Source organism: Ranitomeya variabilis, chromosome 3 (assembly GCF_051348905.1).
Source record: "Ranitomeya variabilis isolate aRanVar5 chromosome 3, aRanVar5.hap1, whole genome shotgun sequence".
Lineage (NCBI taxonomy): Eukaryota > Metazoa > Chordata > Amphibia > Anura > Dendrobatidae > Ranitomeya > Ranitomeya variabilis.
The window spans coordinates 303,202,848-303,230,130 of NC_135234.1; the positions used below are offsets into that span (position 1 = coordinate 303,202,848).

The window sequence follows — 27,283 nt, forward strand, 5'->3', positions numbered from 1 at the left end:
CCCCCGATCATGTGACGGGGGTCGGCGATGCGCTCATATCCGGCCGCACGGCCGGATGCGGTAGTTAAATGCCGCTGTCTGCGTTTGACAGCGGCATTTAACTAGTTAATAGCGGCGGGTGATCGCGATTTCACCCGCCGCTATTGCGCGCACATGTCAGCTGTAAAAAACAGCTGACATGTCGCGACTTTGATGTGCGCTCACCGCCGGAGCGCACATCAAAGCGGGGGTCCCGACATGTGACGTACTATTCCGTCACATGTCGGGAAGGGGTTAATACTAAGGAAATCCTGAAAACATGACCTGTTGGTGGTTCTTGAGGACCGGAGTTGGAGAACACTGGTCTACACATTAAATTATCTTCTGTCCTGCGTTGCCGTTGTTTTCTGCGCCGGCGCATTGAAGTGGCCTCTCGCGCCTGCACAGTATGTTTTGGGGCACAGAGCATTGGGTCAAAAGCCGGCGAATGCGCAATAATGATTTCATGCTTTGCCCACAGTTGGTCAAAGCATACTGCGCAGGTGCTAAAGGCCAATTCAATGCACACGCGCAGAAACTTAACGGGATCTGTGCTATTCACAGATCTCGTTACGTCAAGCATGCTGAGGAGCGGGGGGAGACGGCGATTAGGCCCCGCCCATAAGACCGGGGTGATTTACATACGAAAAGAGATTACTAAGGTATTTTCTCAGCAAACGTGGGGAATCAGGGGATATGAAAGGTACTGCTGTAAATAGCTCAGGCACTATTGAACCATATTTTTATCTCATATTGAAAAAAGGGGTGACTGGTTCCCTTTAATGCAATGTTGCTACGACCCAAAAAAAGTACTTGTTGTGTTTCCAATTTTTTTTTCGCTACCGCCGTTTAGCGATCAGGTTAATCCTTTTTTTTTATTGATGGTTCGGGCGATTCTGAACATGGCGATACCAAATATGTGTATATTGATTTTTTTGTTTTATTTTGAATGGGGCAAAAGGGGGTGATTAAAACTTTTTATTTAATCAATTTTTTTTTCATATTTTTTTAAACTTTTTTTTTTACATTTGCTATGCTTCAATAGCCTCCATGGGAGGCTAGAAGCTGGCATAGCCTGATCGGCTCTGCTACATAGGAGCGAAGCTCAAATCGCTCCTATGTAGTAGAATTTCTGCACTGCTATGAGTGCCAACCACAAGGTGACACTCAGCAATCCGGCATCAACAACCATAGAGGTCTTCAATAGACCTCTAGTTGTCATGCCGAAGCATCGCTGACCCCCTTTCATGTGACGAGGGGGGGGGGGGGGGGGGGGTCAGTGATGCGCGCATTTCCAGCCCGATAGCTGGAAGCGCTATTTAAATGCTGCTGTCAGCGTTTGACAGTGGCATTTAACTAGTTAATAGTGGCGGGTGAATCGCGATTCCACCCGCCGCTATTGCGGGCACATGTCATCTGTTCAAAACAGCTGACATGTCCCGTCTTTGATGCGGGCTCACCGCCGGAGCCCACATCAAGGCAGGGGATCTGACCTCGGACGTACTATCCCGTCCAAGGTCAGAAAGGGGTTAACAACTATGAGAGACAATTACCTTTCACAACTGGTTCAGGACCCAACAAGAAGGGGGGCACTGCTAGACCTACTATTAACCCCTTTCTGACATATGACGTACTATCCTGTCGAGGTGGGGTGGGCCCGTATGCCCACCGACGGGATAGTGCATCATGCCCTTTAATGCGACACTGCGACTTATTTCAAATTGGCTGAAACAGTGAGGTCCCAGGCTAGGATCGAGTACCGATGTACTCGATCCTAGGCCGGTGCCTGGCAACACCAGACATCAGCCAAACCCCCTGAATTGGCGCGATCGATGATCACATCGATCGTGCTAATCGCATGGCACAGCGGCGGTGTTAACTCGCTGTGCCCTGCCTGTAACTTCCTGGTCGGTGCTGTAATAGCACCGATCCTACTCCGGAGCTTGCAGCTACTGATTGGTGCGATCAATGTGATCGTCGATCGCGCCAATCACAGGGCACAGCAGCGGCGTGACCGTGCTGTGCCCTGATGGTGACCTGCCTAGGATCGGAGCTGTGTGATCATCGATCCGACCAATCACAGGTCCCAGCAGCGGTATGACCGCTCTGTGACCTGTCTCACCTGTCCCTGACCTACCTGACTGCTTTGCAGGAATCCTCACACTAGTTGAGGATTCTTGCAGAGCGGACATGCTGAGAGATCCCCTGCTGTGCTGGGATTTGTGGTGCCACAGTAGCCTGTGACACCACAATTCTTGCTAAAGAAAAAAGAAGAGAGACTACAACCGTAAGTGTTGATCCTCGGTCCCGGCCCGATCTCTCTTCATCCCCCCCCCCATCCTCCCTTCCTTTTCCCCCTCCACCCTCACTTTGCGCTGCCTCCGTGCACAAATTTAGCAGCCGCCGAGCGTTGATTGGTGAGGCAGTTCACCGATCAACACTCGTGCTCACTTTTCTTTTTCACATCCCTGTGCGCTCACCCAGCTGCTGCGTCTAACCCGTGCCTTCCCTTTTCTTTTTTTCACATCCCCGTGCGCTCACCCAGCCGCCGCGTCTAACCTGTGCCTTCACTTTTCTTTTTCCACATCCCTGTGCCCTCACCCAGCCGCTGTGTCTAACCCGTGCCTTCCCTTTTTTTTTGTTCACATCCCCGTGCGCTCACCCAGCCGCCACGTCTCACCTGTGCCTTCCCTTTTCTTTTTCCTCATCTCTGTGCACGCACCCAGCCGCCGCATCTAACCCTTGCATTCCCTTTTCTTTTCACATCCCTGTGCACGCACCCAGCCGCCGTCTCTAACCTCTGCCTTTTCTTTTTTTTCACATCCCCGTGCGCTCACCCAGCCGCCGCGTCTAACTCATGCCTTTCCTTTTCTTTTTTTTTTCCACATCCCCGTGCGCGCGCCCAGCCACCGAGTCTAACCCGTGCCTTCCCTTTTCTTTTTTCACATCTTTGTGCGCGCACCCAGCTGCCGCGTCTGACCCGTGCCTTCCCTTTTCTTTGTTTTTCACATTCCCGTTTGCACACCCAGCAGCCGCCGAACTTTGATAAGTGACGCGGTTCACTTATCAGAGCTAGGGCCTGCTGTTTTAGACTTTTCCTTTCACAGGTATTTTTTTCTCCCTATTTGCTTTTTTTTTTCCTTTAGCTTTTTCTTTTCAGAATAGTTTGCACCAAACACTATCCCCCCCACACGTACACATAGTTACCAATAAAGTACACCCAAGCACCATACTCACACAAAAAATGTCCCGTTCGTCCCAACAGCGCTATTCATTGGAGGAGGCATATTCTTCCATTGCCTCCGACACTGATAGCGAGGGAGAGGATCCCACATTCCTTTACTCTTCAGATTCTTCATCCTCTTCCTCCTCCTCATCTTCCTCCTCAGGTCCTGCGGAACCGCCACGCAGACGTCGCAGGACAGAAGCAGTTCCTACCATTCATGAAGATGAACCAGCGCGCCCCTCTTCGGACCCCGTATGGACCTAGCCCCCAAAATAATTACGAGCCACTGATTCCTGATTTTGTGGCAGAATCAGGAATCAAGTTTGACACCACGGCCTCACAGAAATAGACTTTTTCAAAATCTTTTTCTCTGAGGATTTTGTTAGGCTCATGGTGGAGCAAACTAATTTGTATGCTCGGCAATTTTTGGAGCAAAACCCAGGTTCATAATTTTCTAACTGGTCTCCTGCAGACGCAGTTGAAATGATGCAGTTTGGGGGCCTGGTCCTTCATATGGGGATCCTGAAGGAGCCAGAAATTTGGCAATATTGGAGTAAAGATATTTTATACAACACTCCAGTGTTCCGAATGCTCATGGCCCGGACGCGTTTTGAGGCCATCCATAAATTTCTGCATTATTCCTATAATGCGCAGTGTCCCGCACGAGATGACCCCAACTTTGACCGTCTGTTCAAAGTTTGGCCGGTGATCGAACACTTCAGCAAAAAGTTTGCTGAAGTGTCCGTGTCCCAAAAGGACATCTGCGTGGATGAGTCCCTTGGTTCATTTTAAGGGGTGGCTCAGACTCCGTCAATACCTGCCCAACATGAGGGCCAGTTACGTAATCAAACGCTAAAGCTGTAGGTGTACTCTGAGGTACTCTCACACAGCTTGTAGAGTCTACAAAGGGAAGGACAACAGGATTGAACCCCCTGAGTGTCCCCCTGTCCTGGGAGTGAGTGGGAAAATTGTGTGGGATTTGATGCACCCACTGCTGGATAAAGGTTATCACCTTTACACTGATAACTTTTATTCCAGCATCCCACTCTACAAATGCCTCTCTGCGCAAGGTACCGCAGCCTGCGGTACTGTCCGCAAAAATCAGAGAGGCCTCCCGAAGACGCTACTTGGGCAGATGCTCAGAAAAGGTGAGAGCAAAGCCCAATGTAGCGACCACCTGCTGGTGGTCAAGCACAAGGACAAGAAGGATGTCCTTCTATTGACCACCATACACGGTGATGGCAGCGCCCTCAGCACTGTTCGGGGTACCTCTATAGAGGTCAGCAAACCGACCTGTGTACTGGGGTACAACAAAAACATGGGGGCATTGATCTCTCTGATCAACTCCTCCAACCGTACAGTGCTTTGAGAAAGGCCAAGGTGTGGTACAAAAAGCTGTCCGTTTACATCGTACAAATGGAAATGCTCAATGCTTTCCTGCTGTCACAATGTGCATGCCACACCGATACGTCGTACCTTCAGTTCCACGAGGTAGTGGTTAAGGCCCTGATGTTTGGCACTCCAGAAGTAGCGGGCCCCAGTACCTCTGGAAATGAAGGTGCTCGTATCGTACCAGGTCAGCATTTTCTGGGGGTGGTTCCGCCAACTGGAAGAAAAGGTAAGCCGTAAAAAAGGTGCCGAGTGTGCTACAAAAGAGGAATACGCAAGTACACCATCTATCAATGCGACACCTGCCCTGAGAAACCTGGCCTGTGTATGAAGGATTGTTTCAAATTGTACCACACCTCCATGCACTACTAATTTACTTTACAGGAACCAGTAGATTAGTTCCAAAGAGGGCGCACATCTAGGTAAGTTCCTTGAGGGCCTAGGTTCCAAAATGAGGTCACTTGTGTTTTTTTTTTTTACTGTTTCGGCAGATCAGGGGCTCTGCAAACGGAACATGACGCCCACAGACCATTCCATCAAGTCTGCATTCCAAAACGTCACTGCTTCCCTTCCGAGTCCCTATGTGCTCAAACAGTTGTTTCCCACATATGGGGGTACCAGCGTACTCAGGACAAAATGTACCTTTTGGGGTCCAATTTCTCCTGTTACCCTTGGGAAAATAAGAAGTTGGGGACTAAAAGATCATTTTTGTGAGAAAAAAATAGGATTTTTTTTATTTTCACGCCCGGGAGTTATAAACTTTAGTGAAGCATTTGAGGGTTCAAAATTCTAACCACACACCTAGATAAGTTCTTTAGGGGGTCAAATTTCCAAAATGGGGTCACTTTTGGGGGGTGTCTACTGTTTAGGCACATCAGGGGCTCACCAAACATAACATGTTGCCTGCAGACCATTCCATCAAAGTCTGCATTCCAAAATGTCATACTTCCCTTCCAAGCCCCGAAGTGTGCCCAAACAGTAGTTTTCTAACACATATGGGGTATCGGCGTATGCAGAAAAAATTGGACAACAACTTTTAGGGTCCAATTTCTCCTCATACCCTTGGGAAAATAAAACAAATTGGGGATTAAACGATCATGTTTGTTTAAAAAAAATAGGATTTTTTATTTTCATGCCCGTCCGTTATAAACTTCTGTGAAGCACTTGGGGGTTCAAAGTGCTCAACACACACCTAGATACGTTCCTTAGGGGATCTAGTTTCCAAAATGGGGTCACTTGAGGGGGTGTTTCCTCTGTTTAGGCACATCAGGGGCTTGCCAAATGCGACATGGCATCCAATCTCAATTCCAGCCAATTTTAGCTTGAAAATGTCAAACGGCGCTCCATTCCTTCTGAGCCCTGCTGTGTCCCCAAACAGTGGTTCCCCCCCACATATGGGGTGTCAGCGTACTCAAGACAAATTGGACAACTACTTTTGAGTTCCAATTTCTCTTGTTACCCTTGAGAAAATAAAAAATTATTGCTGAAATCTAATTTTTGTGACTGAAAAGTAAAATGTTGATTTTTCCTTCCAAGTTCCTTCTGCTCCTGTGAAACACCTGAAGGGTTAATAAACTTCTTGAATCTGGTTTTGATTTCCTTGAGGGGTGCAGTTTTCAGAATGGTGTGAATTTTGGGTATTTTCTGCCATACAGACTCCTTAAAATGACTTCAAGTGTGAGGTGGTTCCTAAAACAAAAAAAAAAAAATAGTTTTTGAAATTGTGTTGTAAAAATGAGAAATCGCTGGTCAAATTTTAACCCTTATAACTTCACAATTCTCGCAACACATTTTGATAAGTCTTGGGGGGTGTAGTTTCCAAAATAATGTCACTTGTGTTTTTTTCTACTGTTTAGACACATTAGGGGCTCTGCAAACGGAACATGGCGCCCACCGACCATTCCATCAAAGTCTGCATTCCAAAACCTCACTACTTCCCTTCCGAGCCCCAACGTATGCCCAAACAGTAGTTTTCTCCCACATATGGGGTATCAGCGTACTCGGGATAAATTGGGGAAGGTCTTTTTCGGTCCAATGTCTCCTGTTACCTGTTGGAAAAATGCAAAATTGGAGGCTAAAAAATATTTTTTGTGGAAAAAAAAAAATGTGGTGTTTTTACGGCTCTACATTATAAACTTTAGTGAAACACTTGGGGGTTAAAAGTTCTCACAACACATCTAGATAAGTTCAATGGGGGGTATAGTTTCCAATATGGGGTCACTTGTGGGGGGTTTCTACTGTTCAGGTACATCAGGGGCTCTGCAAACGCACCGAAACGCCCGCAGACCATTTCATCAAAGTCTGCTTTCCAAAACTGCGCTCCTTCCCAGCTCTGCCATGCGCCCAAATGGTGGTTCCCCCCCCCCCACATATGGGGTATAAGTGTACTCAGGACAAATTGCATAACAACTTTTGGGGTCCAATTTCTCCTGTTACCCTTGTGAAAATAAAAAATTGAGGTGAAAGGATCATTTTTGTGAAAAAAAAAAAAGATTTTTTATCCATACGGTTCTACATTATAAACTACTGTGAAGCACTTGGGGGTTCAAAGTGCTCATCACACATCTAGATAAGTTCCTTAGGGGGTCTACTTTCCAAATGGTGTCACTTGTGGGGGGTTTCAATGTTAAGGCACATCAGGGGCTCTCCAAACGCAACGTGGCGTCCCATCTCAATTCCAGTAAATTTTTCATTGAAAAGTCAAATGGCACTCCTTCGCTTCCAAGCTCTGCCATGCGCCCAAACAGTGGTTTGCCCCCACATATCGGGTATCGGCATACTCAGGGAAATTGTGCAACAACTGTTGGGGTTCAGTTTCTCCTGTTTGACCCATTAAGTGATTCACAAAAGTTTATAATGCAGAGCCGTAAAAATAAAAAATCATATTTTTTCACAAAAATGATCTTTTCGCCCCCAATTTATTTTCCGAAGGGTAAGAGAAGAAATTGGACCCCAAAAGTTGTTGTACAATTTGTCCTGAGTACGCTGATACCTCATATGTGGGGGTAAATCACTGTTTGGGCGCAAGGGAGAGCTCGGAAGGGAAGGGAGCGCCTTTTGACTTTTCAATGCAAAATAGACAGGAATTGAGATGGGATGCCATGTTGCGTTTGGAGAGCCACTGATGTGCCTAAACATTGAAACCCCCACAAGTGACACCATTTTGGAAAGTAGACCCCCTGAAGAACTTATCTAGATGTGTGGTGAACACTTTGACCCACCAAGTGCTTCACAGAAGTTTATAATGTAGAGCCGTAAAAATAAAAAAATAAATGTTCCCACAAAAATTATTTCTTAGCCCCCAGTTTTGTATTTTCCCAAGGGTAACTGGACAACAACTTTTGGGGCCCAATTTCTCCTATTTGTCCAGAGTACGCTGATACCCCATATGTGGGGGGAACCTCCGTTTGGGCACATGGAAGAGCTCGGAAGGGAAGAAGCACCATTTGGAATGCAGACTTAGGTGGATTGGTCTGCAGGTGTCACGTTGCATTTGCAGAGCCCCTGATGTAACTAAACAGTAGAAACCCCCCACAAGTGACCCCATATTGTAAACTAGACCCCCCCCCCAAGGAACTTATCTAGATGTGTTGTGAGAACTTTGAACCCTCAAGTGTTTCACTACAGTTTATAATGCAGAGCCGTGAAAATAAAAAATCTTTTTTTTTCCACTAAAATTATTTTTTATCCCCCAGTTTTGTATTTTTCCAAGGGTAACAGTTGAAATTGAACCACAAAAGTTGTTGTCCAATTTGTCCTGAGTACGCTGATACCCCATATGTTGGGGTAAACCCCTGTTTAAGCACACGGGAGGGCTCGGAAGGGAAGTAGCACTGTTTTACTTTTTCAACGCAGAATTGACTGGAATTGAGATCGGACGCCATGTCGCGTTTGGAGAGCCCCTGATGTGCCTAAACAGTGGAAACCCCCCAATTATAACTGAAACCCTAATCCAAACACACCCCTAACCCTAATCTCAACGGTAACCCTAACCACACCCCTAACCCTGACACACCCCTAACCCTAATCCCAACCCTATTCCAACCGTAATTGTAATCCAAACCCTAACTTTAGCCCTAACCTTAACTTTAGCCCTAACCCTAATGGGAAAATGGAAATAAATATATTTTTTTAATTTTTAAATTTTTCCCTAACTAAGGGGGTGATGAAGGGGGGTATAATTTACTTTTATAGCGTTTTTTTTAGCGGATTTTTATGATTGTCAGCCGTCACACACTAAAAGACGCTTTTTATTGCAAAAAAAAACATTTTTTTTGTGTTACCACATTTTGAGAGCTATAATTTTTCCATATTTTGGTCCACAGAGTCATGTGAGGTCTTGTTTTTTTGCAGGACGAGTTGACGTTTTTATTGCTAACATTTTCGGGCACGTTACATTTTTTGATCGCTTTTTATTCCGATTTATGTGAGGCAGAATGACCAAAAACCAGCTATCCATGATTTTTTTTTTTTTTTTTTTTTTTGGGGGGGGGCGTTTATACCGTTCCGCATTTGGTATTATGGATAAAGCAGTTTTATTCTTTGGGTCAGTACGATTACAGCGATGCCTTATTTATATCGTGTTTTTATGTTTTGGTGCTTTTATACGATAAAAACTATTTAATAGGAAAAATAATTATTTTTGCATCGCTTTATTCTGAGGACTATAACTTTTTTCTTTTTGATGATGCTGTATGGCAGCTCGTTTTTTTCAGGACAAAATGACGTTTTTCAGCGGTACCATGGTTATTTATATCCATCTTTTTGATCGCGTGTTATTCCACTTTTTGTTCGGCGGTATGATAATAGTGTTGTTTTTCTCGTCGCCACGACAGCACCCACTTAAGAGAGGGGATCCACCCCTTAGGAACAGGAAACCCTATGGAGAGAATAAAAGGGGCTGTCCCCCTCGCTCCCACAGTTGGTTTCCTGTTCCTAAGGGAACCCATGGAGAAGAGGATACCTAGCCTGGACGCCGCCTGCGCGGTTTACCTGAGAGGACGGCAGGGGCTCCAGTGCTGGAAGCAGCGTCGAGGGTCCTGGGATCAGCTTCCCCCCTCTGCTGGCAGGCACCGTGAGGCCAGGGTCGGGGAGTCGCCTGGCTCACGGGAGAGGAGGACGCATCAGCGGGCCTGCGGCGGGTAAGAACGCTCAGGGGGTGCGACGCCACTCTCGGCGGTACACACGAGCGTGCAGCCTGCAATTTACTCCCCCGGAGGTGAAGTGAAAGCCTCCGGGGTGAGAGAAGGGGAGAGATGATGCCGGGCAATGCGCAGGTAATCCAAGATGGCCACGACCTGGAAGTGGTGATGACTTCCGGGTTCAACAGGAAGAAGATGGCGGCCCCAGCATTATAGGACGCCGGCGCTGATCCCCCGGTGTCCAAGCATGGCAGCTTCATCTCAGGACTCAGCGGTGCCTTCAATAGAATACACAACGAATATACCTCGCAGCAGTACAAGCAGCGGGCGCAGATCTTCCAAAAAGAGCGCTAAAGAGAAGAGATCTGACCGATCCTCATCCCAGCCTGTGCCTTTATCTCCTCCTCTTGGGCTGGTACCTGATTCATCTGTTTCACTGGGGTGAGTGTGTATCCCACCCTATTAAGCTGATTATTGCCCCCTCTTTTCTCTATACACCATAGGCAAAGAGATCCGAGAAAACGAAGCACAAACAATGTGCCTTTGGACCCAGCCCCTCCCGGATAATTATGCAAAGAAAATGTGTTGTTTGCATAGAAAACACCTTTTTTGAGGAAGCCTCTGTAAGATCTGATGACATCAGACAGATGATCAGGGACGAGTTACGAGCCTTCCGTAGTTCAGAAAGTATTCCTGAAACTAAAAGCAGAAAGTATAATTCTCCAAGGTCAGATCCTTCTACTGATAAGGAACATACGGATGTCTCCCTAGAATATATTTCCTCGGAAGGGGAGCAAGATGGGTGCTTTCCAACAGAGAGTATAGATCATCTTGTCAGTTCTGTTTGTAACACCATGGGTATTAAAGACAGTAAAGACCCTAAGACACCACAGGATATAATGTTCGCTGGATTGTCAGAAAAGAAAAGACCTACCTTTCCCGTAATAACACCAATCAAAGATTTAGCTAAAAAAGAATGGGAGAGTCAGGGGCAGAAGGAGTTACCATCTTCATCAAAAAGGCGTTATCCCTTTAAAGAAGAGGACATGTCTATGTGGGCCAAAGCCCCAAAGGTAGACACAGCAGTGGCATCCACGTCCAAGAAATCCTTACTTCCTGTGGAAGATTCTGGTTCCTTAAAAGACCCATTAGATCGTAAGGCTGACTCTGTTAAAACAAGCATGGGAATCATGTACTGGGGCAATTCAGACCGGCTATATCGGCTACATGTACGGCAAGGTCCATGTTAGTCTGGCTTAATGACCTGGAGGAGGGTCTAAAAGGGGGCCTATCCAGAGAAAAATTGATCTCTTCTTTACCCCTAATCAGAGGAGCTACGGCATTTTTAGCGGACTCATCAGCTGACTCTATCAGGTTGGCCACCAAATCAGCACGCCTAACTAATGTGGCTCGTCGGGCCCTGTGGCTAAAGGGCTGGAATGGAGACGCCCAAACAAAAACTAAATTATGTGGCCTTCCATGCCAGGGTGAGTACCTTTTTGGTACAAAGTTAGATGAGATCCTAACCAAGGCGGGTGAAAGGAAAAAGGGATTCCCTAATAACTATTTTCCATCCTATAGGAGAGCATTCCGGAAGCCCATCTTTAATAAGAGAAGAGATTTTAAAAACCAAGACCGCTGGGCCATTAAAGATAACAAACAAAGAGGCTCTTTTTTCGGAAAACGTCCATTTAAAATGGAAGTCAAACCGCGTTAGTACAGATCTGCAAGTAGGTGGCAGATTGTCTTTTTTCACCACACAATGGCGTGCAGTAACATTCAACTCTTGGGCAACTAGCCTCATAACTTCAGGCTTAAAATTAAAATTTGCCCGAGTCCCTCCAGGCTCGTTCCTATTGACTTCTTTAAAGTCGCAATCTCAACAACAATTTTTGGAACAGGAAATAATTAATCTCCTATCCAAAAATGTATCAGTCCCGTTTCATCAGAGGGGAAAAGGATTTTACTCCCCTTTATTTTTGATTCCAAAGCCTGACGGATCATATAGGACTATAATAAATCTTAAAAAAATTGAATATCTTTCTGGAAAACCAAACCTTCAAGATGGAGTCGATCAGGTCCACAGTAAAACTTTTGTTCCCTGGGTTCTTTATGGCAGTCCTTGACCTAAAAGATGCATACTACCATCTACCAATTTATATTGAACACCAGCAGTATCTGCGTGTAGCAATCATGATCAATGGGCAAATATGTCATTTTCAATACACAGCAATGCCCTTCGGACTGTCAATAGCTCCCAGAGTCTTTACTAAATTAATGTCGGAAGTGATGTCATTTTAATATTAAGAGCTACCCTCATAGTTCCATATTTAGATGACCTTCTGGTGGTAGGAAACTCCCCTTCACAATGTGAACAGCGCCTATCTAACGCGATCTCATCCCTACAGGAAATGGGATGGTTGATTAACTGGGAAAAATCCAGATTATCTCCAACAACCCGTTAAACATTCCTGGGTCTTATCCTAGACTCTGAATGTCAGAGATGTTTCCTTCCAGAATCCAAACAGTCAATAATAAAAAATAAAGTACAGTCGGTGATTAATAACCCTGTAATCTCCCTTAGAGAAGGTATGTCCCTTTTAGGTTCCTTTACATCATGCATTCCGGCAGTTCCATGGGCCCAATTCCACACTAGGCAGTTACAGTACACAATTTTACAGGATTTAGGAAAATTACAAGGCCATTTAAGTAGTCGTTTATACCTCCCATTAAATGTAATAGAGTCCCTCTACTGATGGTTAGAGCCGGACCATCTGGTCGGTGGAGTCCCTTGGGTGATTAGACCTTCAAGAATAATTTTTACTGACGCCAGTCCTACTGGTTGGGGTGCACATCTGGAAGACCAGATAGTTCAAGGCCAATGGTCTATTAGTGAGTCGAACGATTCATCTAATGAAAGGGAACTGAAAGCAGTTTATCATGCCATATGTAAATTCCTTCCGAAGTTACATGGAACCCACACAAGGATACTTTCAGACAACATGACATCTGTTGCGTATATAAACCATCAAGGAGGAACGAGATCAGGAGCTCTCATGTCTATAACAGACGAGATCCTATCTATGGCCGAGATACATCCCCTGTCTTTGTCAGCACTGCATGTCAGAGGAGTGGACAATTCAAAGGCAGATTTCCTCAGCCGTCACACTCTCCATCAAGGAGAGTGGGTACTCAGTTGACGTATCTTCATGATGATAGCCAAGAAGTGGGGCACTCCCGACATAGACCTTTTTGCAACAAGACACAACAAACAGACAGGTCAAAAAGTTCGCTTCATTGTTCCTGTCCAACAACCCCGATATCCTAGATGCTCTCCAAGTTCCATGGACATTCCGGCAAGCTTACGCCTTTCCTCCATTAATACTCCTTCCGACTGTAATCAGGAAGATAAGAGAAGACAAAGCAAGCATAATTCTGATAGCGCCATTCTGGCCCAAGAGACCATGGTTTTCCTGCCTCAGAGCCATGTCTGTCTTGGATCCATGGATCCTTCCAGAGACTTGGGACCTTCTCTCTCAGGGTCCCTTCAACCACCCTCATGTGAAGGGCCTAAAGTTGACAGCCTGGTGTTTGAAAGGCAACTATTAAAACTAAGGGGGTTTTGAGAGAGATTGATTGATACCCTTCTACTCAGTAGAAAGAGGTCTACAACAACCATATATATAAGAATATGGAAAAAAATTCTAACTTTCTACCCAGCAGCTCTGTCAAGAGAAATTCCTATTTCTGCTATTTTAGAGTTTCTCCAGAAAGGATGTGACTTAGGCTTATCGGTCAGTACACTAAAAGTGCAGGTTTCTGCTCTAGGAGCTCTGTATAGTCACAATATTGCAGGAGACAGATGGGTAGCATGGTTCATCTCAGCATGCCAAAGGGCAGAACCAATCCTGAATCCCCACATACCACCATGGGATCTTAATCTAGTTCTAGAGGCCCTAATAGGGGAACCATTCGAGCCAATACACTCAGCCCACATAAAATATGTTTCTCTTACTAAAGCAACAAGAAAAGCTGTTTTATCAGCCAGAATAGTAGGCGATATTCAGGCATTATTGGTAGATCCTCCTTTTCTGTCAATATTCCAGGATAGGATTGTTTTAAAAACAGACCCTTCTTACTTACCTAAAGTAGGGACCAAATTCCACAGATCCCAAGAAATCTTCCTTCCTTCCTTCTGTAGTAACCCCAAAAATCAGGAAGAGGAAAGATACCATACATTAGATGTAAGAAGGGCCGTAATAGCTTACCTAGACAGAACTGGCCCCTGGAGGAAGAGCAGGGCTCTTTTTGTTTCCTTCCAGGGCCATAAGAAAGGTTCTAGTGTCACGAAGAACACGCTTTCTCGATGGATTCAGGACGCAATTTGCCTGGCCTATTCAGCAAAAGGGGAGAACCCGCCTGAGACTGTAAAGGCACACTCTACCCGGGCAATGTCTTCATCCTGGGCTGAGATAGCGGAGGTTCCAATAGAACTGATATGTAAGGCCGCAACCTGGTCTTCTCCTACTACTTTCTGTACTCACTATAGATTGGACTTGTCTTCCTCATCTGACTTGTCTTTCGGTAGATCAGTTCTTAACACGGTGATCCCTCCCAAATGACTATCTCTGTAAGTCTCTCAAGTGGGTGCTGTCGTGGCGAAGAGAAAACACCGGATTACTTACCGGTAATACTCTTTTATAGAGCCACGACAGCACCCCTTCACTTCCCTCCCTAATAAGTTATTTTGCCTAAGAGCACTGATAAGGGTGAATGGTTCTTGTAGTTAGCTATACTTATGTTAACTAAAGATAAACAATGATATTGGATTGCCTACTAATACTGGTGGGCGGTTCCTCTCATTCTCTGTAACCCAACTGTGGGAGCGAGGGGGATCGCCCCTTTTATTCTCCATAGGGTTTCCTGTTCCTAAGGGGCGGATCCCCTCTCTCAAGTGGGTGCTGTCGTGGCTCTATAAAAGAGTATTACCGGTAAGTAATCCGGTGTTTTTGCCTTGGTTTTTTTTTTTTTTTTTTTTAACGGTGTTCACTGAAGGGGTTAACTAGTGGGACAGTTTTATAGGTCAGGTCGTTACTGACGTGGCAATACTAAATATGTGTACTTTTATTGTTTTGGTTTTTTTATTCAGATAAAGGAATGTATTTATTGGAACAATATTTTTATTATTATTTATTTAGGAATTATTTTTTTTCCACACATATGATTTTTTTTTTTTTTTTTACTTTGCCCCAGGGAAGGACATCCCAGTAAAGTGACAGATCGCTGATCTGACATGCACAGCAGGGAGGCTTCCCGGCGCCTGCTCTGAGCAGGCGCTGTGAATCCACCTCACTGCAGGACCCGGATGCAGCCCTGCGGCCATTTTGGATCCGGGGCCTGCAGGGAGGAGACGCTCGGTACAAGGTGAGCACATCTCCTTGTACCGATCGTCTCAGGGAAGCACGCAGGGAGCCCCCTCCCTGCGCGATGCTTCCCTATACCGCCCGAACACTGCGATCATGTTTGATCGCAGTGTGCCGGGGGTTAATGTGCCGGGGGCGGTCCGTAACCGCTCCTGGCACATAGTGCCGGATGTCAGCTGCGATAGCCAGTTGACACCCGGCCGTGATCGACTGCGCTTTCCCCGTGAGCGTCGCCGATCGCTCAGGACGTACTATTCTGTCCTTGGGAAGTAGGGCCCTCCCCACATGGATGGGAATAGTACGTCTAATGGCAGAAAGGGGTTAAAGACTCTATAATAACAGGGTCTGTACCACAGGGATGCTATGCTGGAGTATCTGAAGAGGAATAACCTCATGACCCAATATCAGCATGGGTTTACTAGGGACCGGTCCTGTCAGACTAATCTGTTAAGCTTCTATGAAGAGGTACATTTCGGACTGGACAAGGACACGCAGTGGACGTGGTGTATATGGACTATTCAAAAGCTTTTGATACGGTGCCACAAAAAAGGTTGATACATAAAATTAGAACAATGGGGATAGGGGAAAATGTGTAAGTGGGTTAAGAGCTGGCTCAGGGATAGGAAACAAAGGGTGGTTATTAATGGAGCACACTCGGACTGGGTCGCAGTTAGTAGTGGGGTACTGCAGTGGTCGGTGTTGTGCCCGCTTCTCTTTAACTTATTTATTAATGACCTTGTAGGAGGCATACAGAGTAGAATTTCAATATTTGCAGATGACACTATACTCTGCAGGGTAATCAATACAGAGAAGGACAATTTTATATTACAGGAAGATTTATGTAAACTAGAAGCTTGGGCTGATAAATGGCATAATGGATAAATGGCAAATGAGCTTTAATGGGGATAAATATAAATGTAAGGTCATGCACTTGGGCAGAAGAAATAAGAATTATAATTATGTGCTTAATTGAAAAACACTGGGCAAAACTGTTACTGAAAAAGGCCTGGGTGTATGGGTGGATGACAAACTCGCATTTAGTGGCCAACCCAATCGTTAAACAACGTAGTGAGAAAAAGTAGAATTACGTTTATTTGCTCACTGCGACATTGGGTTACAATGCAATAATTGTCGATCAAAAGAACGTGTCTGCACCAAAATGGTCTCCTTAAAAACGTCAGCTCGGTGCGCAAAAAATAAGCCTTCACCCAACCCCAGATCACGAAAAATTGAGATGCTACGGGTATCGGAAAAAGGCACAATTTTTTTTCTTTTAACAAAGTTTGGATTTTTTTTTCACCACTTAGATAGGAAAGAATCTAGACATGTTTGTTGTTTATGAACTGGTAATGACCTGGGGAATCATAATGGCAGGTCAGTTTTAGCATTTAGTGAAAATGGTGAAAGAAAAAACCCCAAAAACAAGTGTGGGATTTCACTTTTTTTTGCAATTTCACCACACTTGGAATTTTTTTCCCATTTTTGAGTACACGATATGATAAAACCAATGGTGTCGTTCCATAGTACAACCAGTCCCGCAAAAAACCAAGCCCTCATATGGCCATATTGGCGGAAAAATAAAAAAGTTATGGCTCTGGGAAGAAGGGGATCGAAAAACAGAAATGAAAATGGGCTGTGGCGCGAAAGGGTTAACTACTAATACAAATGCACTGAAGCTCAACATACCATCCCAGATTGTAGTACATTGACTGTCTTGACGTAGAGACTACTGTTGGTTTAACTCTGCAAGAGGGCACAGGTCCAGGCATGTCAGGACATTGGTTCTCCTTTGCCTCTCTCGCTTTTAAAATAATGCTTCACTTCTGTCTGTCAGTAGTGATGAGCGAGTATACTCGTTGCTCTGGTTTTCCCGAGCACACTCAGGTGATCGCCGAATATTTGTGACTGCTCGGAGATTGTTTTCATCGCTGCAGCTGAATGATTTGCAGCTACTACCAGCTTGAATACCCTATATACTCGAGTATAAGCTGAGATTTTCAGCCCATTTTTTTTGGCTGAAAGTGCCGCTCTCGGCTTAAACTCCAGTCGTTGTCCCAGGGGGTCGGCGGGAGCAGTGGCTGTCACATACTCACCTGCTCCTGGCGCGGTCCCTGCATGTCCGGTGGTCTCCAGGTGCCGGCAGCTCTTCCTGTGTTCAGCGGTCACGTGGTTCTGCTCATTAAAGTAATGAATACGGACGCATATTCATTACTTTAACGAGCGGTACATGACTGCTGAACATAGGAAGAAGCTCCCGGAGACCATCTGACAGTGAGAAGCTTCCAGGGACCACGCCGGGAGCAGGTGAGTATAATGGGGAGGGTGATTATTGCACGATATTCACCTGTCCCCATTCCAGCGCCGGGCGCCGTTCCGTCTTCCACGTCCTCTGCCTGTGACTGTTCAGGTCAAAGGGCGCAATGACGTGTTTAGTGTGCGCCCTCTGCCTGAACAGTCAGAGAGCCGGAAGACAGAGCGGCGCACAGTGGTGGAACGAGGAGGACAGGTGAATATCGCAAGTGCCGGGGGCCTGAGCGACGAGAAGTGAGTATGTGATTTTTTTTCATTTTAATCGCAGCAACAGCATATGGGGCATAATCTATGGAACATCTTATGGGGCATAATCTGTGGAGCATCTTATGGGGGCCATCAACCTTTATGCCGCATTGTATGGGGCATAATCTATGGAGCATTTTATGGGGCATAATCTATGGAGCATCTTATGGGGCGATCAACCTTTATGCCACATTGTATTGGGCATAATCTATGGAGCATTTTATGTGGCATAATCTATGGAGCATCTTATTGGGTCATCAACCTTTATACAGCATTGTATGGGGCGTAATCTATGGAGCATCTTATGGGGCCATAATGAACCTTTTTACAGCATTGTATGGGGCAAATGTTTCTATGGAGCATCTTATGGGGCCCATCATAAACTGTATGGAGCATTAAATGGGGCTCCTGATTCAATATGGATATTCAAAAACACTTAACCTACTGATGTCTCAATTAATTTTACTTTTATTTGTATCTATTTTTTATTTTTTGATGCGATTTTTTTGTGCGTTTTTGTATGCGTTTTTGAAAGCTAAATAAAGATGTATTATTGAGCAAAAGAAAAATAGTGTGGTGTCATTTCTTGTCCAACCTCCTCTTTTACATTTGTCCTACCCACACTCCATTACACACACAGATAGATAGATATAGACATAGATAAATAGATCTATAGATGTGTGATACATAGATCTATCTATTTATATATCAGTTTTTTTCCATCAGGCAAGATCCGGCGAATTTTTGAAAAAATGGATCCGTTGCAAATAGTGAAAAACTGATGTAACTGATCCGTTTTTTTTTGAGAGAGAGAATGAAAAATATGCATGATTTGAATGGAAAAATGCATGAAAAACCGGATTCGGAGGCCGGATTCATCATTTCACATCTGTTTCATACGTTTTTCGCCGGATCAGTCGCTGGTTTTTTTTTTTGCCAGACAGAAAAAACGTTCCTCTGTACGTTTTCTCTGTCCGCCGGAAACAGCTTTTTTTTTACGGATCCGGCAAAAAAATGGATGAAACGTGTAGCAATCAGTCGCAATCCGGCACTGATACAACTCTATGAGAAAAAAACGGATCCGGTGGGAAAAAATACAGATATAGATAGATATATCCATAGTTAGATCTATAGATATATTCATAGATATCCATCTATAGATATAAAGATTTATCTATAGACATAGATATATAATAGCAGACATAGATATATAATAGCAAGGCCGATGTTGATTAATGGACATGTTTAATTAAAAAAATATGGGAAAAAATGGCGTGGGCTCCAACGCAATTTTCTGCGCCAGAGGGGGAAAGCCGTCGGCCGGGGGCCAATATTTGTAGTCTGGGTGGGAAGGGGGTATTACCCATGGAACCTTCCCGGGCTATGAATATCAGCCCGCAGCTGTCTGCGTAGCCTTTACTGGCTCTTAAAATAGGGGGACCCCCCCAAAAAAAAAAAAAAATGCAGTGGGGTCCCCCTATATTTTATAGCCAGAAAGGCTACGCAGACAGCTGCGGGTTGATATTCATAGCCTACAGAGGGGCGCCATGGATATCCCCCCCCCTCCCCCTTTCCCCCGGCTACAAATACCAGCACCCAGCCGCCCCAGAAATGGCGCCTTTAGCCCCTCTCTTTCCACTCCCCTGTAGCGGTGGGATATGGGGTAATAAGGGGTTAATGTCACCTTGCTGGTGTATGTATGGTGACATTAAGCCCGGTTAATAATGGAGAGGCGTCAATAAGACACCTATCCATTATTAATCCTATAGTAGTGAAAGAGTTAAATAAAAAAAGGACACAGCCAGAAAAAATATTTTAATATTCTTAACCCCTTAGTGACAGCCAAATTTTAAAAATCTGACCAGTGTCACTTTGTGGTAATAACTCTGGAACGCTTCAACAGATTCCAGTGATTTTGAGATTGTTTTTTTCATGACACATTATTCTTTATGATAATGGTAAATTTAGGTTGATATGTTTTTAGTTTTTTTTTTTTTTTAAATATCAGATATTTGACAAATGTAAAAAAAATTAGCAATTTTCAAACTTTGAATGATTATCCCTTTAATTCAGACAGTTGTACCAAAGCAAAACATTAATAAATAATATTTCCCTCATGTCTGCATTTTAGGAAGTTTACAAATGTAGCAGCAATTTTTCAAGGAAATTTGCAAAATTATTTTTTGGGAGCCTATCCAGGTTTGAAGAGACTTTGGGGGTCCCATATATTGGAAAACCCCCAAAAGTGATACCATTTTAAAAATAGCACCCCCGACATATTGAAAACTGCTGTCAGGTAGTTTATTAACCTTTCAGGTGCTTTTCGGGAATTAATACAAAGTGGTATGATAGGAATGAAAAAGTTGATTTTTACCACCTAAATGTCGCTGACTTTTTAGTAGGATACTGTAGCCGGCAGACTTTAAGGCCGCTATTTGCTTGTGATTTGCCAAGGCAAATATCAGGACCACACAATCATGATCTCAGGGTACCGATGGGGATAAAGAGGGAGAAGCCACACTCTTTTAAACATTTATATGATATAGTCATTATTGACAGCAGCATCTAAGGGGTTAAACAGATACGGACGGTGACAACACTGATCGTGGCTGTTGCAGCAAGTTTTCAGCTATAGTGTCCAGCCGACAGCTGCTGGATTGTCACCTGTATGGGAGGCTATTCTCTTATATCTCAGGTCAGTTAAAAGACGTATCAGCTGTCATTAAGGGGTTAATTTCACAATACTTACCATAGTCGATCGCCTGCAAAAAATAATAAACCAACCGACACTGACAGGAGACAATGGCTTCTGCAGTGCATCACTGAAGAGGTTACCTGAGTTCAGGGTCTCACTTTATGGCAAAGCAGCGTGGGAATTTTCCCACACAGCAGTGCCACAAGTGAGAGTAGGAACTCTCACAGAGGCGGAGGTATACAGTGCGGAAGGATACCTTCCGTCAATGTATATCCGGAGCCCCTGGAGAGCGGTCGCATCAGCTGATGTGGCTGCTCTCCATGGGAGATCGTCGTGGGACACGTATTAATTGGATATCTGCGGACACAGGGAGTATATTGTTTGTTTATTATTGTAATATTTTTTACAGGTGATCGATGGCTTCGGGATCAAGGTGATTGTGAGTATGTTCTCTATCTTGTATGTGTTGTATGTATTGTATGTACTGTATGTCATATGTTGAATGTGCTGTTGTATGTGCTACATGTTGTATGTTGTGTTGTATGTTGTATGCACTGTCATATGTTGTATGTACTGTTGTATGTAATGTATGTTGTATGTACTGTTGTATGTCATATGTTGTATGTACTGTATGTCATATGTTTGTACTGTTGTATGTTATATGTACTGTATGTTGTATGTACTGTTGTATGTACTGTATGTTGTATGTACTATTGTATGTTGTACGTACTGTTGTATGTTGTACGTACTGTTGTATGTTGTACGTACTGTTGTATGTTGTATGTACTGTTGTATGTTGTATGTACTGTTGTATATTGTATGTACTGTAAGTCACATGCACTGTCATATGTTGTATGTATTTTTGTATGTTGTGTGTGCTATATGTTGTATGTTCTGTTGTATGTTCTGTTGTATGTACTGTTGTATGTTCTGTATGTCATATGTTGTATGTACTGTATGTTGTACGTTGTATGTACTTGTTATATGTTGTATGTACTGTTGTATGTTGTGTGCTATATGTTGTATGTTCTGTTGTATGTACTGTATGTTGTATGCACTGTTGTATGTTGTATGAACTGTATGTTGTACGTTGTTTGTACTTGTTATATGTTGTATGTACTGCATGTGTTTTGTTTTTGTTTTTTTGTTTTTTTACATTCAACACTTTAGCTGGATGATGGGACTACTACTGTCCCATCGTTGACTAATGTGTCAATCACTGTCACTGTAGCAGGCATAACCCGATGGGACGATGCCTGCACACACACACCCAAAGACCCCCCGCACAGCCCGGAAGACCCCAGACAGCCCCAGACGCACTGACAGATCCCCGCAGACCCACTGACAGCCCGCAGACCCCTCCCGCACACACATACACGCACACAGTCACCTCCCACACACTTCCCTCCTCCCTATCTGCAGCATTTCATCTGCAGCTAAACCGCAGATCTTTTTTACATCTGCGGTTTTGCTACGGATGTGCCTGACTCGATGCAAGTCAATGGGTGCAGAAACGCTGCAGATCCGCACAAAAGTGACATTATCCTTCTTTTAATCCGCAGCTTTTCCGTGCTGAATTTTCCGCACCATTAGCGCAGCATTTTTTTTTTTTACATTGATTTACATTGTACTGTAAATCACTTGCGGATCTGCAGTGTTTCTGCACGGAAAAAAACGCTGCGGATCTGCAGGAAATCCGCAACGTGTGCACGTAGCCTCACTGGGCAGATCTGGGAGATGTGACTGGATTTGTGGAGAGCAGTTTCAGTGGGAACATTTTAAGTATTTATAAAGCTTATCTCAGTCCAGTTAGCTGTTCTTAGTGTGAAGAATCAGGCGAAACATCCCCCACACCCTCTCGATATTTAAGAAAAAAATCTGAACAGATCTGATTTCAAGATTTTTGAATTGACCGATTGGCTGTTTATATATGGGTTTTTTTGTAATTTTTTTTTTTTTTTTTACTTTTGATCCCATTGAGAGCCCAACTTAAATTTTGGTACAGATGTGGCTAGGAGCAAATTTAATATCCTATTGATTTTTCCGAAATGCATTTGAAATTTTGCATTTCATTCCACATTGGATAAAATATTAACAAGTATACTCTTGTGACATACCTGTTGAAAGCTTGTGCTGTTCTGAGTTGAATGGTGTTTTTCCCATTTCTTCATCTTGTTTCTTACCTGAGTTATGAGGCGAAACATAGTCATGCAACTCAGAAATTCACATTTTTCCACAACCTTGAAAATTAAAAAAACTAAAAAAAAATTTCTTCACATTTTGCAACCTCTAACACAGTATTACCAATGAACAAATTCTCAATTAAAAATATAGTGGTAATATTTATTAGTTCACTTGACATGGAGTGACCCTGGTGTGAGTCTACTAGTATTTCGCTTATAGTTTTTCCTTGCCAATGTAGCTTTCTTCCTTACAATCCTGATAGGAAGCAAAATTGTCGGCTCAACTCCCTCCCTGGCTATTCTGTTTCAGAGGGATTTGGCATCAATACCTCAAGTGAAGACTTATTTTTTTCTCAGGGACTGGCACACAGGTTGGCGCTGTTATACTCATAATAATGATACCTTGATAGTTGTTTAATCTCTATTTGTAGTTTTCAGTTAATGAGATTCACGTGATGTTGGGGGTACTTTGTGATACTCTGCTTACATAGTCATCTGTATGGCTTCTAACAGTTGACTTATCCTTCAGTGACCTGCCACCTATTTTACATACTGCAGATACTATGGTGTGTTTATAAAAAAATCCATTTACATTGACCAAAGTGTTGGCGCCTGATCACTAGCAAAGCATTATGCCTATAGTATTGCTGGGTAAAATAAAAATTACTTTCATCAGAATAGCGGGGGAGAATGCGCAGTAGCATTTATCGCATTTTACTGCATTTTTTTTCTCTAACATAATTGCGCTTGTGGCGCCATTTTGCTTGAGAAAAAAATTGGGCTGCAGTAAAATGGCAGCCATGCATGCGCAGTAGCATCTATCGGAAAACAGGAGACGCTACGGCGCTCATGGCGCCATTTTGATGAAGGTAATTTTTTTTTTACCTGACCTTTTTATAGCCATAATGCTATACATTCTAGTTCGCTGGCTCCATTTTGCTAAATGTAAATGTATTTTTTTCTAAACACATCATAGTATATGCAGTATGTAAAATAGGGGGCAGGTCAGTGAAGGATCAGTGACTTGTCAGAAGCCATACAGATGAAATGTAAGCAGAGCACCACATAAAGACCCCCCCCCCCCCAAACAAGAACACAGGACCACCCAGCAGCACAAGAGTCTCATTAATTGAAAACTGAAAATGATAGTACGTCTGAGTGGTGAGTCTACCTCAAAGCCTGGGACATATCGTCTGTTTTGAACAGCTGACATGTGCCCGCAATAGCGGCGGGTGGAATCGCGAATCACCTGCCGCTATTAACTAGTTAAATGCCGCTGTCAAATGTGGCGGCATTTAACTAGCGCTTCCGGCCATCGGGCTGGAAATGAGCGCACCGCTGACCCCCGTCACGTGATTGAGGGTCAGTGATGCCTCGACATGACAACCAGAGTTCTGTTGAAGACCTCTATGGTTGTTGATGCCGGATTGCTGTGAGCGCCACCCTGTGGTCGGCGCTCATAGCAAGCCTGTAATTCTGCTACATGGGGGACGATCTGTGCTTTGCTCCTATGTAGCAAAGCCGATCGAGTTGTGCCAGCTTCTAGCCTCCCATTCAGGCTATTGAAGCATGGCAAAAGTAAAAATAAAGTTTTAAAAAATATGAAAAAAATATAAAAGTTTAAATCACCCCCCTTTCACTCCATTCAAAATAAAACCATAAAAAAAAGCAAACCTACACATGTTTGGTATCACCTTGTTCAAAATCGCCCAACCTATCAATAAAAAAAAAGGATTAACCTGATCGCTAAAAGGCGTAGCGAGAAAAAAATTCAAACGCCAGAATTACTTTTTTGGTCGCCTTCACATTGCATTAAAATACAATAATGGGCAATCCAAAAGAACCTATCTGCACAAAAATGGTATCATTAAAAATGTCAGCTCGGCATATAAAAAATAAGCCCTAACCCAACCCCAGATCACAAAGATCAGATGGAGACACTACGGGTGTCGGTATATTGCGTAATTTTTTTAAAAAAAAAAATTTTTAAAGCAAAGTTTGGAATTTTTTTTCACCACTTAGTTAAAGAAGAGCCTAGACATGTTTGGTGTCTATGAACTCGTAATCACCTGGAGAATCATAACGGCTGGTCGGTTTTAGCATTTAGTGAACCTAGCAAACAAGCCAAACAAAAAACAAGTGTGGGATTGCACTTTTTTTTGCATTTTCACGGCACTTGGATTTTTTTTTCCCGTTTTCTAGTACACGATGTGTCGTTCAATAGTAGAACTTGTCCCGGAACAAAATAAGCCCTCACATGGCCATATTGACAGAAAAATAAAAAAGTTATGGCTTTGGGAAGGAAGGGAGCGAAAAATGAAAAAAGCTAGTGTCATGAAGGGGTTAAACAACCACAAGATGGATTTCATGAACCAAGGTTTCTTTTTATAATTTTAAGGCTATGAGCACACGTTACAGAATTGCCGCAGAATTTCTGCAACTCCTGGCGCGGGAAATGCGCATGCAGAATGGCATGCGTATCCCCGCTAAACACTAGCGTTTTGCAAGCCATAAGTTTTGCAAGCATAATTGGCTTGCAGAATGCTAGCGTATTTCAAGCAATCTATAGCATCGCTTGGAAAACTGACAGGTTGGTCACACTTGTCAAACATAGTGTTTGACAAGTGTGACCAACTTTTTACTATTGATGCTGCCTATGCAGCATTAATAGTAAAATGACATAATGTTAAAATTAATAAAATATTTTTTTTAACAATTATATGGTTCCCAGGGCCTAGAGGAGAGTCTCCTCTCCTCCACCCTTTGTACCAACCGCACATGATCCGCTTACTTCCCGCGTGGTGGGCATAGCCCCATGTGGGAAATAAGCGGATTAATGCATTCCTATGTGTGCGGAATCCCCGCAATTCCGCACAAAGAATGAACATGCTGCTTAGTAATAAACATAATAAAATGGTACATAAAGAGTTAAAGACAAACACACACACACAAAATCTTGTTTTAGACAGGGACTACACTTGCGAGAAACTAGCACGAGTCTCGCAACTCAGTACTTGGCACGTGTACCGGAGCATTCAGCTGCATGGAAATACACTCCGGTCCGGAGTACCGGCGGCAGTGCCAGGTATTGAGGTGTGAGACTCATGCGAGTTTCTCGCAAGTGTGACCCCCTCCCCCCCCCGCCCTGTTTAATTTAAAAATAAAATTGAAAAAAAATGGCATGGCCTCCTTTGCAATTTTCTGCGCCACAGACCAGTGACTCGGGGCAGATGTTTATACCCTAGGAAGGGGTCAATACCCATGGATCTTCCCAGGCTATGAATATCACCTCTTAGCTGTATATTTAGCCTTTACTGGCTATTAATTATAGGGGGACCCCCCAAAAAAATAATGTGAGGTTCCACTATAATTGATAGCCAGAAAAGGCTATGGAGACAGCTGCGGGCTGATATTCAAAGCCTAGGAAGGAGCCATGGATATTGCCCCCCCTCTGGCTACAAACACCAGCTCACAGCCGCCCCAGAAATGGTGCATCTCTAAGATGTGCCAATTCCGTCACTTAGCCTCTCTCTTCCCACTGCCCTGTAGCGGTAGCATATGGGGTAATAGTTTGAGGATTGATGTCACCTTTGTATTGGAAGTGTCAGTAAGACACCTATCCATTACTAATCATTTAGTTGTATTGGGGTTAAATAAAGACACAGCCAAAATAAAGTATTTTAAGGAAATAAAACACTAAACACATTTTTCCCACATTTATTATACTGCTAATCCATGTGACGCCCTCGACCTGAAAAAAAAAAATAAATAAATAAACCAACACAAATACTCCCTGTTCCAACGTAATCCATTTAACAACGAGCGTCCCACGACAATCTCCCCTATAGAGCAGTCACATCTGAGATGTGACTGCTCTATAGGCCTCCTGCGATGTGCAGACAGGAGGTAATGGCTCCTGCAGTGCATCACTGAAGAGGTTACCGGAGTTCGTGTTCTCACTTCACAGCAACGTTGCGTGAGAATTTTCCCACGCAGCGTTGCCGGTCACAGCATGAACTCCATTGACCTCTGATGGCGGAGTGATACACTACGAAGGATACCTTCTGTCATTGAGTCCCCTGGAAAGCAGTCTCATCTCCCGATGTGACAGCTCTCCATGGGAGATTGTCGTGGGACACTTGCTATTAAATGGATTACGTCGGAACAAGGAGTATAACAGGGAGCATACTGTTGGTTTATTTTATTTTTAATTACAGGTGATCGAGGGCTTCGGGGATTAGCTGTATGGTGAGTATGTACTGTATATGTATGTATGTGGTTTTTGTTTTTTTACACTTGAACACAGTAGCCAGATGATGGGATTACTAGTGTCCCATCATCGGCTAGCTGTCACTGCAGCAGGCATAGCCGGATGGGACTAGTGGATCCATCGGACGATGCCTGCCTAAATACAGACCCGCACACACAGCCCCGCAGACATCCACATACACACAGACCCCCGCACATAGACACGCACATATTCACCGCACACATAGTCTCCGCCCACATACAGTCTCCACTCACACACTCTTCCTCCCGATCTGCAGCATTTCTCGCATGCAACTCCGCAGAAAAACCGCAGATCTTTTAAAACCTGCAGTTTTGCTGCAGATTTGCCTGACTCAGTGGAAGTCAATGGGTGCAGAAACGCT

General features: G+C 44.0%; 2 protein-coding genes across 11 annotated transcripts in view; one reads left to right on the forward strand and one right to left on the reverse strand.

The window, feature by feature from the left end:
* The window catches only part of EYA3 (EYA transcriptional coactivator and phosphatase 3), a 758,790-nt gene that overhangs the window by 637,285 nt on the left and 94,222 nt on the right, over nt 1–27,283 (forward strand). The window lies entirely within an intron of this gene.
* XKR8 (XK related 8) overlaps nt 1–27,283 on the reverse strand; it is a 523,821-nt gene that overhangs the window by 160,043 nt on the left and 336,495 nt on the right. The window contains exons 3-4 of one of the 2 annotated variants that reach the window (XM_077295610.1): nt 22,566–22,631; nt 5,379–6,322 (exon numbers count right to left, since the gene is read on the reverse strand). The exons of the other annotated variant lie outside the window; for it this stretch is intronic. Of the exons in view, the coding sequence (XP_077151725.1) occupies nt 6,294–6,322; nt 22,566–22,631 (95 nt within the window). The 3' untranslated portion in view covers nt 5,379–6,293. Of the gene's footprint in view, nt 1–5,378; nt 6,323–22,565; nt 22,632–27,283 lie in introns of those variants that run through there. 2 annotated transcript variants of the gene reach the window in all.